This window comes from Meriones unguiculatus, chromosome X (assembly GCF_030254825.1).
Source record: "Meriones unguiculatus strain TT.TT164.6M chromosome X, Bangor_MerUng_6.1, whole genome shotgun sequence".
Taxonomy (NCBI): domain Eukaryota; kingdom Metazoa; phylum Chordata; class Mammalia; order Rodentia; family Muridae; genus Meriones; species Meriones unguiculatus.
Window position 1 is genome coordinate 31,003,079 of NC_083369.1, and position 15,486 is coordinate 31,018,564.

Consider the following 15,486-nt stretch of genomic DNA (forward strand, 5'->3'; position numbering starts at 1 on the left):
TAAATGTAATTTTGAGAATGTAATGATTTCCAAATAGAAACAGCTAGGTTTAGTCAGTAATATTTGGTATCTTAACTTCCTATATTATCTGAAACTTTAAAAAAATTATAAAAAAGCCACCAACTAGGTTTCTATGGTTTTAATTGGTAAATAGGTGCTATTTCATAAATACAAACATAATAAAGTTAGAAGGATGCTCTCTAAAATATTGTTGCATATTGAAGCAAACTGCTATAAAAATGGTTTCATAACCATGCAAGGAATAATCTGATTTGTCACCAGATCAAATGAAACAACCATGTGTAATATACCTTCTAGAGAACTGCTGTAGTCAATTGGATTTGGAGGTGTCATTGAAAGGAAGCTGGAAGGCAAGGGTAGCAAACCTTTTCCTTCTATAATATATATCAAATCTCCAATCTAAAACATAAACATATAATAATACTAAATTTAAGCACTCATAAAAGTATAAATCATAGTCATATCACAGTAAAAACCTACATACTTTATAAGAAATTTCTTGCATAGTTTTCTGAGCAACCTATGCACTAATTATATAGGCAAAAGTGAAACACAGGCACGCCAGCTCCCCTGAAAGCACAGCCAAGAGTAGTAAACTGTACCTATAACCCTATGATCCATTTTGGACCCAGAACTCTGCCTGGTTTCCTGCAGGGACACTGGTAAGCATCTCCCTGTGCTTAAGTCCCTGTCCACCAACTTGCCTGAAAGCACACACTACATTGGTAAACTGCACCAAATACCCTGCACTCAATTTCCTGTCCCACTACTCTGCAAGCTTTTCCAAGGCTTGCCTGCAACAGGAACCCCAGGTAAGTCCCTCCCTTCCCATAGGACTGGCCTGCCAACAATCATGAAAGTAAATCTAACAGAGGTAAAGTGCATCCCAAAGACTGTGCTCCATTTCTGGCCCCACAACTCTTCCTGCTTTCTTGGAGGACTGCTGACACCAGCAACAACCAGGTAAGACTCTGATAAAACCCTTGCCTGACATATCCTACCCACCCCATGCCACTAAAAATGGTTAAAGCCCTAGACTGACCCACAGCTCCTGGAGTCCGTCTTCAAGCCCACAACTCCTCCTACTTTCTTGGAGGTCCTAATCACCAGAGACACAAGCAACGTTGGAACTAATGACCACAGAAAACTGGTTGAATAAGTATTCCTAGAAATTATTTGCAAATATTCTTAGGAGGCAGTCTTAAAATAATCACGCCAACATGAGAGAAACTTTATTCCGATACTGTAAGAACACAATAACAGTAAGTTTTCTATACTTCTTCTCCTCCTTCTTCTTCTTGTATTATTATTGTTATTATTATTACTATCAGTAGTAGTATTTTATACCACGTGAATCTATGAGTCTATTTTAGGTGTTCATCATCTGCAAAATGAGTAGATGATGAGCACCTGAAATATTTTAGAACACACCATTAGATTATAAAAAAAAAAAACCCTGCTAAAAATATAAAGCTAAAATAAAGGTGAGAACCATGTACGGCCACCAACACGATACACTGAGAAATCAAAAAGGGGTGAGCATGCTTTCTTTGTTTAATTAGTAGCTATTAAGTTGCAGGAAAGTTTTCTAGGTCTCTGAGTTCCATTTTCCTTCTCTGTACAACTGGTGTCTTTAGAGGCCTAGAACATAAATGAAAACAAGTTGAAGAGCTTCCACTAAAGGCATTCCAGAAAATCACACTGGAGAGGTATTATTAGATCCTGATTCAACAAATAATAATACATTAAGGGAAAAAACATAGAATAATGAGGCAATTAGGAAATTTCAACACTGACTAGATATTGAAATTTTTGTCATTGAAGAGCAAAGGACACTGTAAAAGGGAAAAAATAAGGCATAAAGACTGGAAAAGATTTTCATGAACCCTACATCTGACAGAAGGCAAATATCCAGAATATTAAAGAACTCAAGAAGATAAACACCAACAAACCAAGTAATCCAATTAAAAAATGGAACAGAACTAAACAGAGAATTCTCTGTACAGGAATATAGAATGGCAGAGAAACACTTAAAGAAATGCCAAAAGTCATTAGTCACTTGGGAAATAAAAACAAAAACGACCCTGAGATTTCACCTCATACCCATCAGAATGGTTAAGATCAACAACTCAAGGGATGATGCATGCTGGAGAGGTTGTTTGAGAAAGGGGAACCCTCCTCCATTGTTGGTGGATATATAAACTTGTACAGCCAATTTGGAAATCCATCTGGTGCTTTCTCAAGAAATTAGGAATATTGATATCCCAAGATCCTGCTATACCACTTCTAGGCATATACCCAAAAGATACCCCACCATTCAATAAGGAAATTTGCCCAGGTGTGTTATTAATGGCTTTATTTATAATAGCCAGAATCTGGAAACCAACAAGCTGTCCATCAACAGAGGAATGCATACAGAAAGTGTGGTGCATTTACACAATGGAATACTACTCAGCAATTAAAAACAAGGAAATCATGAAACTTGCAAACAAATGTACAGAAATAGTAAAGATCATGCTGAGTGAGGTAACCAAGAAGCAGAAAGACATATACGGTATATACTCACATATAAGTGGAGATTAGTCATATAATATAGGATAAGCATACTAAAATCTATAATCCTAAAACAAGGAGGACCTTAGGGAAGATGGTTAATCCTCATTCAGAAGTGGAAGCATAATAGACATTTGAAGTAGAACACAGGGAAAAGGACAGAAGCCTTCCGTAGAAAGGAAGGCCTCTGAAAGACTCTACCCACCAGGGTATCAAAGGAGATACTGAGACTCAGAGCCGAACTTGGACAGAGTACCCAGATCCTTATGGAAGAAGAGGGAAATAGAAAGACATGGAGGGGAGAGAAACTCCACAAGGAGAAAAGCAGAGCCAAAATACTTGGGCCCAAGGGGGCTTGTAGAGGCCAATACTCCAACTAAGGACTATTCATGGAGAAAACCTAGATCCCGTGTTCAGAGAAAGGCCATAGGTTCCTCATTATCCAAGAGGATTTCCAAGTAAGGGGTACAAGGGCTGTCTCTAAAAAGAACTCAGTGGCCAGCTCTTTGATCAACTCCCCCTGGGAGAGGTGGTGCAGCCTTGCTAGGCAACACAAGAAGATGCAGCCAGCCTGGATGAAACCGTATCAGGGACTAGGAAAAGGGCATAGGGGAAGACACAGGAGGGTAGGTGGGACTGGGAGGATACCAGAGATAAATAAATAAATAAATAAATACATAAATAAATACATAAATAAATAAATGAAATTTTAAAAGTAAAATAAAATGAAAAGAAATTAAAATATTTTCAATAACATGCTAGCATTAGCCTTGTCAAAAATAGGGAGTTATCATTATAAATCTAGTGAAATATGGATAAAACTGTGTGGTCATTGGGACTCTCTTCCTTATATTAATTAAACTGTTTTGCTATACTATTGAAAATGGGAACAAAATACAGGCAGTTTCTAGTTCCATCCATTTGTGTCCTTCTCTAGAGTATGTACAAATAATCTGGAAACACCACTCCACTTTATGACTAAGTTAATTTGAAATTAAGGGAATTGAGAACTACAGAACACAGTTTTATATTCCCCATGTTACTAAAAGCAAGATATTCATATACGGTGGTTTATTCTCTTTCTCTCAACCATGAAAGAAAGAAGCTTATCACAAAGCCAAATGAGATGCATATTTCCCTGCAGATGATTCCTAAATAATCCACATGACAAAATTCCACTCACTTGACTCCCTACATCTTGATCTATGTAGACACCCTTTATTTTATGTTGTCAAGCTGTTAAAAAATTTAGTACTTGTTGAAGCTGCTATGGAAGTGGAAATTCCAGTCCAACTCTTACTCATTTCCTAGCTTCTTCTTACAATAGAGTTTTTGTTAGTTTCTTTCATGTTTGTAAGAACAGCATGTTCCTTCCGTTTATGTAGTTTCTATTTTTCATAGTAATTTCTAAAGTATTCATGTCATAAGAAATGGAATGACAGTGTTTGGGGAAAACTATATCAGAACATATGCAAGACACCTTCAGACTTATCTCCCTTATGAACAGTGACACAAAAATACTCAATAAAATACTTGCATACCGAATCCAAGAACACATAAAAGATACCATCCACCATGAACAAGTAGGCTTCATCCCAGGACGTTCAGGGATGGTTCAATATATTCAAATCCATCAATGTTATACACCATATAAACAAACTAAAGGAGGAAAACTACATGATCATCTCCTTAGATGCTGAAAAAGCATTTGACAAAATTCATACCTATTCATGTTTAAAGACTTGGAGGGATTAGGGATACAAGGGCACATACCTAAACCTAGTAAAGACAATATACAGTAAGCCTAAAGCCAACATCAAACTTAATGGAGAGAAACTTAATTCAATTCCACTAAAATCATTGACAATTCAGTGCTGCCCACAATCTCTGTATCTCTTCAACATCAGTTCTTGAAGTCCTAGCAAGAGTGATAAGACAACTATATGAGATCAAATGGATACAAATCAGAAAGGAAGACGTCAAAGTATCACTATTTGCAGATGATATGATAGTATACATGAATGAGAACATGTAACACCTTCAGCTGATAAGCACCTTCATCAAAGTGGCTGGATACAAAATTAACAACAGCAAAAAATAAGTAGCCCTCCTGTATATGAAAGACAAAAAGGTTGAGAAAGATATTAGGGAAACAACACCCTTTAAAATAGCCACAAATAACATATAGTACCTTGGTGTGACTCTAACCAAGCGAGTAAAACACCTGTTTGAAAAAAGACTTCAAGACTTCGAAGAAAGAAACTGAAGAAGATATCAGAAGATGGAAAAATCACCCATGCTCATGGACTGTTAAGATTAACATACTGAAAATGGCCCTCCTGGCAAAAGCAATCTACCGATTCAATGCATTTCCCATTAAAATACCAACACAATTCTTAAAATTCGATGCCCCAGGTCCCGCCTCTGAGAAAAAGGTATCGGACGGGTCTGATGCTCTTTGGGTGGATGACACCTAAACGAACATCGGTACAAAGTCCCAATTTATTTCTAATATCAGAGATCAGACCTCTACTCTTGCCTGATGCGTCTAAAACAAAAAGGGGGAACTGTAGAGAGCTGCGGAATGCCGCGCCTTAAAGATGGAGCTGGTTTCCGCCTTCCACCTTCCCGATGGTGAGTGCTCTCTGTCACGAACAATTCCACATTTGGCTAAGGCCGAGGATCTGGCTTGCTTCCATGTATGTGGACCTATCTGCATTGCCCCCGTGGCACGCCTGGGTTGGCTACCCAGAGGCTATTTAAGCTGTGGGCTGGCTTTCCCCAGGGTCCGAGGATTGTTCAAGGTTTCTGAATAAACTGCATTGAAAAAAAAATAAAAAAAAACAAAGAAAAAAAATTCTCAATTTCATATGACAAAAAAAAAATTCTGAATTGCTGAAAAACAATCCTGTACAACAATATGTAGTCTGGAGGTATCTCCATCCCTGATCTTGAGCTGTACTACAGAGCAATAGTAATAAAAACTGCATGGTAGTGGTCTAGAAACAGAATAATGGAACAATGGAATCAAATAGAAGACTCAGAAATAGACCTATACGACACTAAGAGGTGCACTTCGGGGGGGGCCAAGATGGCGGCGCCGGGAGAGCACCTCGTCTGAGAAGCAGGACAGCACTCTCCGTGCAGCGACCAGGAGACTGAACTCTGGGCCCTGAAACTATATCGATCATGTTTCCCAGGTGAGGGGAGGCTCCCACAGCGTGGGAATCGGTCGGGTCTACTCACGGCTACCCAGCCAGAACCTGGAAGAAATCCCGGGTAACTCGGGCTTTGTGTCTCCGGGCTGGAGCCGCAAGCATGCGTGTCCCAATCACTTTCCCAGGCTGATCCGTGGGCACAAGGGTGCCTGAGGCTGGGAGTCCCAGTCGCAAGAAAACCCCACAGGGAAGCAAAGTTGCCAGTCTGATCACTGGTCACCCAGTCTTTCCCAGGAAGGTCTCTAGGACGCTGGGTACCCACCACCAACACAACTGAGCTCCTGCCACGCAGAGAGCTGCGCGCTCAGCTCAGCTATACAGACAAGCTGTGCGCCCCAGTACAACAGGGACTGGGAACCCCTGTCCAGAGAGGACCCCACAGGGAAGGAAGAAACCGTGCTGCTGGGGTCACCTAGGGAAAGTCTAGCAGACTGCAGATCGCAGACAGGTGAGTACGCCCAGCCATCAAAGATCTGGGCCCAAACAGGGAGCACAGAGTGATTGGAAACTCAGCTCCCGCAGACTAGCAGGTGGGCGCACGCTCTGATAGCCCAGAGGCCTGCTTTGTACCAACTACTCCTTACAGACAGAACTGTGTGCCCCAAGACACCAGAGCAGTAAACACCCGCCACAGATTACCTATTGGGTTCTGAGGCACAGAGCCCCAACCTCAGACCTACAAAAGACCAGGAACCCTGAGATCAAACCCCAGATACTGCTCCAAGGGACAGCCAGTTATCCCTAAAAAAAACCGACCAAACCAGGGGACACACAGGTTACAGCAGTGGATCACTAAATTTACAGCAAGAAACCCAGGAGGGCAGCTGTCTCCAGGACTTCTCCCGGTAAGAGGAGAGCCCTATTGACTAATCAGGACCACAGCTATCACACAGGTCTCTAGGCCTGAGGTGAGCTGTAGCAACTCCTGAAAAACACCGGCAATCCAGTGACTATACCCAAAAAGCTGAGAAGGCTTCCTTCAGGAAAAACCATCTTTCTGCCAAAGGTATTCTCTCTACTACAAGAGAGACTACAGGAAAAACCAGAAACTAACTTCAAACACCTAAGATAGCCCAATGGGTAGAGGTCAGCGTAAAAGTTCAACCAACAAAAGCCACAGCAATATGGCATCTCCAGAACCCAGTTATCCAGGAGCAAATAGCCCTAGACACCCCAGCATAACTGAAATTCAAGGAGATGACCTAATATCTATGCTCATGAAGAAGATAATAGAGGAAACAAATAAAATACAAAAAGAAATAGAGGAAGCTGCAGCCAAACAGTTTGTGACCTTTAGAGAGGAAATGCTTAAATCACTGAATGAAATAAAAGAAACAGTGGATTGCTCAAACAAACAGCTGAAGGAATTGACGGAAAAACATGAAATTACAGTCAGACAGGTGAAGGAAAACAACAAAATAGCTCAAGACCTGAAGATAGAATTGGAAAAATTAAAAAAAAAAAAAAAACACAAATGGAAGAAATTGTGGAAAGAAAGAACTTAGGGAAGAAAGCAGGAACTATAGAGGTTAGCATAACAAATAGGCTACAAGAAATGGAAGAAAGAATCACAGGTGTGGAAGATACAATGGAAGAAATAGATGTATCAGTCAAAGAAAATATTAAATCTAAAAAATTCCTGACACAGACCGTCCAAGAAATTCAAGACAACATAAAAAGACAAAACCTAAGAAAAATAGGAATAGAGGAAAAAGAAGATTCCCTCCTCCAAGGCCCAGAAAATATTTTCAACAAAATCATCGAAGAAAATTTCCCCAACATAAAGGAGAGGCCAATAAGAATACAAGAGGCCTATAGAACACCCAATAAATTAGACCAGAAAAGAAAATCCTCCCGCCACATAATAATCAAAACCGTAAGTATACAGAACAAAGAAAAAATACTAAAAGCTGCAAGGCAAAAAGGCCAAGTAACATATAATGGCAAACCCATTAGAATCACACCTGACTTTTAAACAGAGACTATGAAAGCCAGAAGGGCCTGGACGGATATCATGCAGAATCTAGGAGAACACAGATGTCAGCGCAGGCTACTATACCCTGCAAAACTCTCAGTCTTCATAGACAGAGAAAACAAGATATTCAATGACAAAAACAAATTTCAACAATACCTACAAACAAATCCAGCATTACAGAAGACACTAGAAGGAAAAATACAACTGAAGAAAACTAGCTACATTCAAGAAAACACAGGAAATAAATGATCCCACTACAGTAAAACAAAAAGCAACCAAGCACACAACCGTATGACCACAGCCAACATCAAAGTCAAAGGATCTAACAGCCACTGGTCATTAATCTCTCTCAATGTCAATGGACTTAATTCTCCAATAAAAAGACACAGACTAACAGAATGGATGTGTAAACAAAACCAGAAATCTGTTGCACACAAGAAACATACCTAAGGCACAAAGATAGACATTACCTGAGGGTAAAGGGATGGAAGACAGCTTTCCAAGCAAATGGATGAAAGAAGCAAGCAGGAGTAGCCATTCTAATATCTGACAAAATAGACTTTCAACCAAAATTAATCAAAAGAGATGGGGAAGGACACTTCATACTCATCAAGGGAAAATTCCACCAAGAAGACTTCACAATCCTGAACATCTATGCCCCAAATACAAGGGCACCCACATTTGTGAAAGAAACATTGATAAAACTTAAACCATACATAGGTCACCACACACTAATAGTGGGAGACTTCAACACTCAGCTTTCAACAAAAGACAGGTAAACTAAACAGAAATTAAACAAAGAAACGATATCTCTAACAGAGGTCATGAATCAAATGGACCTAACAGACATTTACAGAACCTGACACCCAAACACAAAAGAAGAACCTTTTTCTCAGCACCTCATATTACCTTCTCCAAAATAGACCACATAGTTGGTCACAAAGCAAGCCTCCACAGATAAAAGAAGATTGAAATAATCCCTTGTATCTTGTCTGACCACCATGGAATAAAGCAAACAGTCATAGCAAAAAGCCTACACATACATGGAAACTGAACAACTTGCTACTAAAAGACAGCTGGGTCAGGGAAGAAATAAAGAAATTAAAATCATCCTAGAAATCAACAAAATGAAGACACAACATACCCAAATTTGTGGGACACAATGAAAGCAGTGCTATGAGGAAAGTTCATAGCACTAAGTGCCTTCAAGAAGAAATTTGAGACAGCGCATTCGAGCAACTTAATGGCTCATTTAAAAACCCTAGAAAAAGAAGAAGCAGACACACCAAAAAGGAGTAGACGGCTGGAAATAATCAAACTCAGGGCTGAAATCAATCAATTAGAAATAAATAAAACAATTCAAAGAATCAATGAAACCAAGAGCTGGTTCTTTGAGAAAATCAACAGGATCGACAAATCCTTAGCCAAGCTAACTAAAAGGCAGAGACACACCACCCAAATAAACAAAATCAGAAATGAAAAGGGGGACATAACTACAGACACTGAGGAAATCCAAACAATCATTAGGACTTACTTCAAAAGTCTATATGCGACAAAATTTGAAAATCTAAACGAAATGGACGATTTTCTTGACAAATTTGACTTACCAAAGCTGAATCAGGACAAGGTAAATCAATTAAATAGTCCTATATCCCCCACAGAAATAGAAGTGGTCATCGAAAGTCTCCCAACCAAAAAAAGCCCAGGACCAGATGGCTTCAGCACAGAATTCTACCAGACCTTCAAAGAAGAGCTAAAACCAATTCTCTTCAAACTATTCCACAAAATAGAAACAGAAGGAACATTACCAAACTCATTCTATGAAGCCACAATCACCTTGGTACCTAAACCTCACAAAGACTCAACAAAGAAAGAAAATTTCAGGCCAATCTCCCTTATGAACACGGATGCAAAAATACTCAACAAAATACTCAAAACTGAATACAAGAACACATCAAAGATATCATCCACGATGACCAAGTAGGCCATTATCCCAGGTATGCAGGGGTGGTACAATATACGGAAAATCCATCAATGTGATCCATCATATTAACAAACTGAAAGAAAAAAAAACACATGATAATCTCCCTAGATGTTGAAAAAGCATTTGACAAAATCCATCATCCATTCATGTTTAAAGTATTGGAGAGATCAGGGATACAAGGCACATATCTAAACATAGTAAAGGTAATGTACAGCAAGCCTATAGCCAACATCAAACTCAATGGAGAGAAACTTCAAGCAATCCCACTGAAGTCAGGGACAAGGCAAGGCTACCCACTCTCTCCATATCTCTTCAACATAGTTCTGGAAGTCCTTGCTAGAGCAATAAGACAGTTGAAGGAGATCAAGGGGATACAAATTTGAAAGGAAGAAGTCAAGTTATCACTATTTGCAGATGATTTGATAGTATACCTGAGTGACCCCAAAACCTCTACCAGGGAATTCCTACAGCTGATAAACACCTTCAGCAAATTGGCCAGATACAAAATTAACTAAAAAAAAAAAAAATCAGTAACCCTCCTGTATACAAAAGACAAAAGGGCTGAGAAAGAAATTAGGGAAACAACACCCTTCACAATAGCCACAAATGACATAAGGTACCTTGGAGTAACACTAACCAAGGAAGTCAAAGACTTGTATGAAAAAATTTCAAGGCTCTGAAGAAAGAATTAGAAGAAGATATCAGGAGAAGGAAAGATCTCCCATGCTCATGGCTTGGCAGGATTAACATAGTAAAAATGGCCATCTTACCAAAAGCAATCTACAGATTCAATGCAATGCCCATCAAATTACCAACACAATTCTTTATAGGCCTGGAAAGAAAAATTCCAAACTTCATATGGAATAACAAGAAACCCAGAATTGCTAAAACAATCCTCTACAATAAAAGATCTTCTGGAGGTATCTCCATCCCTGATCTTAAGTTGTACTATAGAGCAATAGTTTTAAAAACTGCATGATACTGGCATAGAAACAGAGTGGTGGATCAATGGAACCGAACAGAGGACCCAGAAATAAACCCACACACTTCTGGACACCTGATCTTTGACAAAGATGCCAAAACCATACAAAGGAAAAAAGATAGCATCTTCAACAAATGTTGCTGGTCCAACTGGATGTCTACATGTAGAAAAATGAAAATAGATCCATACTTATCACCCTTAACAAAACTGAAGTCCAAGTGGATCAAAGACCTCAACATAAAATCTGACACATTAAAGCGGCTAGAAAAAAAAGTGTGGAATACCCTAGAACTCATTGGTACAGGAGAAAACTTCCTGAACAGAACACCAACAGCACGGGCTCTAAGAGCAACAATCAATAAATGGGACCTCATGAAACTGAAAAGCTTCTGCAAAGCAAAGGACACCGTCATCAAAACAAAGCGACTGCCTACAGATTGGGAAAGAATCTTCACCAACCCTTTATCTGACAGAGGACTCATATCCAGTATATATAAAGAACTAAAGAAGCTGAAAAGCAGCAAACCAAGTAATCCAATTAAAAAATGGGGAACAGAGCTAAACAGAGAATTCTCTGTAGAGGAATACCGAATGGCAGAGAAGCACTTAAAGAAATGCTCAACCTCATTAGCCATTAGGGAAATGCAAATCAAAACAACCCTGAGATTTCACCTTACACCCATGAGAATGGCCAAGATCAAAAACTCAATTGACAACACATGCTGGAGAGGTTGTGGAAAAGGGGGAACCCTTCTCCACTGCTGGTGGGAATGTAAACTTTACAACCACTCTGGAAATCAATCTGGTGCTTTCTCAGACAACTAGGAATAGTGCTTCCCCAAGATCCAGCCATACCACTCCTAGGCATATATCCAAAAGAGGCTCAAGTACACAAAAAGGACATTTGTTTAACCATGTTTGTAGCAGCTTTATTTGTAATAGCTAGAAGCTCGAAACAACCCAGATGTCCCTTAACTGAAGCATGGATGCAGAAATTGTGGTACATCTACACAATGGAATATTACTCAGCAATGAAAAATAAAGAAATCATGAAATTTGCAGGTGGGATCTGGAAAGGATCATCCTGAGTGAGTTGTCCCGGAAGCAAAAAGACACACATGGTATATACTCACTCATATAGACATACAACATAGGTCAAACCCACTAAAACCTGTGCATCTAAAGAAACTAAGCAAGAGAAAGGACCATAACTAAAATGTCCAATCCCCATCCGGAAAGGCAAAGAGGATGGACATCAGAAGAAGAAGAAAACAGCAAACAACCTAGGGCCTCTGAAAGCCTCTGCCCTACAGACTATCAAAGCAGATGCTGAGCCTGATGGGCAAGTGTTGGGCAGAGTGAATGGAATTTTATGTAAGAACTGGGAAATAGTAAGAGCTCAAGAGGACAGGGTCTCCACAAAGAGAGCAACAGAACAGGAAAATTTGAACACAGGGAACTTCCCAGAGACTCATACTACAACCAAGGACTATTCATGGAGATAACCCAGAACCCCTGCAGGAGGGAGGGTGAGATTGGGAGGGGAGGAGGGAGGGGCTTATGGGGAGATGCAGAATGAATAAAGTGTAATTGATGAGAAATTTTTTTAAAAAAAGGAAAAAAAATAAGATAATTTAAGAACCTTAAATGACTTTCAAAAGTGGAGGAAAACATGGAGTTAGTCAATTTACATGGAGCACGTCTCGCCCCTGGGGGCAATGGTCTCCTGAACCTACTCAGACCTCGGACACCACCACTGCTAGTTCTAGAACTGATTCAGGATGTTCCAAGGAGGTTAAGGCTTCTCATAATATTTGCTATAAGTCCACACCTGTTTGTTTATAACCCCCATTTTTATTCATTGTTAGCCAATAGAGCCAAGTAATTGTGGTAATGATACTTGCTTTTTTGCCCAATGCTGGAATGCTAGTGAATTTAGGTATGCCCTGGTTACTCGCATTCCTCGCTGGGTGCCTGTGCCTGTTGATGCCCCTCACGCTATGACTCTCTTCAGACAGAAAAGGGATCTTGGAATTACAGCCGCCATTGTTACTGCCATCTCATTGGCGGCTGTTGGAGCTACCACCACTGCATTAGCCATGAGTCATACTGTGCAGACTGCTCAGACCCTGAATAATCTTTTAGCCAATGTAGCTCATGCCTTAGATGTATAAAAAGGAATTAATGCTCAACTAAAAGGAGGCTTGATGGTGTTCAGAGGATTGACCTCGTGCAGGAGCAAATTGTTACCCTATGGCAAATCGCTCAACTTGGCTGTCAATGGAAGTATGCTGGACTTTGTGTCACTAGCATACAATATGAGCATTTTTCCTGTGCTACAAATCTGTCTAAACAATTGTCGAGCTATATTTTAGGTAATTGGACTGGAGAATTCGATACTACGATGGAGCAGCTGAGAGTGGCCATTGTCACGGTAAATTCTACCAGAGTGTATGAAGGACTAGCCACAGGATTATCATCATGGATTGCTGCAGCCATGAATCATCTGAAGGAATGGGTGGGCATGAGAGCGTTAGCAGGCCTTCTGGTGTTGGTCTCCTTGGTTTGCCTGTGGTATATATGCAAGATTAGAGTCTCACAACAGCGTAATGCAGCCATGACCATTCAGGCCTTTACAGCCATTGAAGCAGGACAGTCTCCCCAAGCATGGGAGCTAAAATGTTATGCTCGACCCAGAGAAGAGCCTGTCTGATTGCATGCAGGTTGATGCCCCAGGTCCCGCCTCTGAGAAAAAGGTATCAGACGGGTCTGATGCTCTCTGGGTGGATGACACCTAAATGAACATCAGTACAAAGTCCCAATTTATTTCTAATATCAGAGATCAGACCTCTACTCTTGCCTGATGCCTCTAAAACAAAAGGGGGGAACTGTAGAGAGCTGCGGAATGCTATGCCTTAAAGATGGAGCTGGTTTCCGCCTTCCACCTTCCCGATGGTGAGTGCTCTCTGTCACAAACAACTCCATATTTGGCTAAGGCTGAGGATCTGGCTTGCTTCCGTGTATGTGGACCTATTTGCATTGCCCACGTGGCACACTGGGGTTGGCTACCCAGAGGCTATTTAAGCTGTGGGCTGGGTTTCCCCAGGGTCAGATGATTGTTCAAGGTTCCTGAGTAAACTGCATTGAAAAAAAAAGAAAGAAAGAAAGAAAGAAAGAAAGGAAGGAAGGAAGGAAGGAAGGAAGGAAGGAAAGAAGGAAGAAAGAAAGAAAGAAAGAAAGAAAGAAAGAAAGAAAGAAAGAAAGAAAGAAAGAAAGAAAGAAAGAAAGAAAGAAAGAAATAGACCTATACACTTACAGACACTTGAATTTTGACAAAGAAGCCAAATCATTCGATGGAAAAAAATACAGCACCTTCAACTAATGGTGTTGGTCTCACTGGATATCTACATGTAGAAAAAAATGCATATAGATCCGTATTTATCACCCTACACAAAACTAAAGCCCAAGTGGATCAAAGACCTCAATATGAAACCAGATACACTGTTAGAAGAAAAATTGTGGAAGAACCTTGAACTCATTGGCACAGGATACAGCTTCCTGAACACAACACCAACAACACAACGTCTAAGATCAACAATTAATAAATGGAATGTAATGAAACTGAAAAACTTCTGTGAAGCAAAGGACACTGTAGTCCAAACAAAAAGACATCCTACAGAATAGGAAAGGATTTTCACCAACCCTATATATGACAGAGGGCTAATATGCAGAATACATAAGGAATGTTAAAAGTTGAAGACCAACAAACCAAGTAATTCAATTTAAAAATGGGGTACAAATTAAACAGAGAAATTTCTGCAGAGGAATATCGAATGGCAGAGAAACACTTAAAGAAATGCTCAACATCCTTAGTCATCAGGGAAATGGAAATCAAAACGACCCTGAGATTTCACCTTACACTGGTCAGAATGACTAAGATTGAAAAACTCAAGTGACAACACATGCTGGAGAGGGGAACCATCCTCCATTGTTGGTGGGAATGTAAACTTGTACAACCACTCTGGAAATCAGTTTGGCACTTTCTCAGACAATTAGGGACAGTACTTCCTCAAGATCCAGCTATAACACACCTAGACATATATCCAAAATATGATAAAAAATACAGCAAGGACATCTGCTCAACCATGTTCATAACAGCTTTATTTGTAACAGCCAGAATCTGGAAACAACCCGGAAATCCCACAACTGAGGAATGGATACAGAAATTGTGGTACATTTACACAATGGAATTTACTCAGCAATTAAAAACAAGGAAAACATGAAATTTGCAGGCAAATGGTGGGATCTAGAAAAGATCATACTGAGTGAGGTATCCCAGAAGCAGAAAGACACATGTTATATACGCACTTAGAAGTGGAGATTAGCCATATAATACAGGATAAACATACTAAAATCTGTCCACCTCAACAAGCTAAGCAAGAAGGAGCACCCAGCCTAAAATGATCAACCCTCACTCAGAAAGGCAAAAGGGATGGACATCAGAAGAGGGAGAAAACAGAACAATACAGGAACCTACCACAGAGAGCTTTTGAAAGACTCTGTCCAGCAGGGTATCAAAGTAGATGCTGAGACTCATAGCAAAACTTTGGGCAGAGTACAGGGAATCTTATGAAAGACGTGGAGGGGACAAGAGCTCCAGAAGGAGAGTAATAAAACCAAGAAATCTGGGGTCATGGGTCTTTTCTGACACTGATATTCTAACCAAGGTCCATGCATGGAGATAACCTAGAAA

At 40.1% G+C, this 15,486-nt stretch overlaps 1 protein-coding gene across 1 annotated transcript in view; it reads right to left on the reverse strand.

The window, feature by feature from the left end:
* Window positions 1–15,486, reverse strand: part of LOC110542726 (cilia and flagella-associated protein 47-like) — a 554,711-nt gene that overhangs the window by 228,337 nt on the left and 310,888 nt on the right. The window contains exon 44 of the mRNA XM_060375216.1: window positions 312–420. Coding sequence (XP_060231199.1) covers window positions 312–420 — 109 coding nt within the window. The remainder of the gene's footprint in view (window positions 1–311; window positions 421–15,486) is intronic.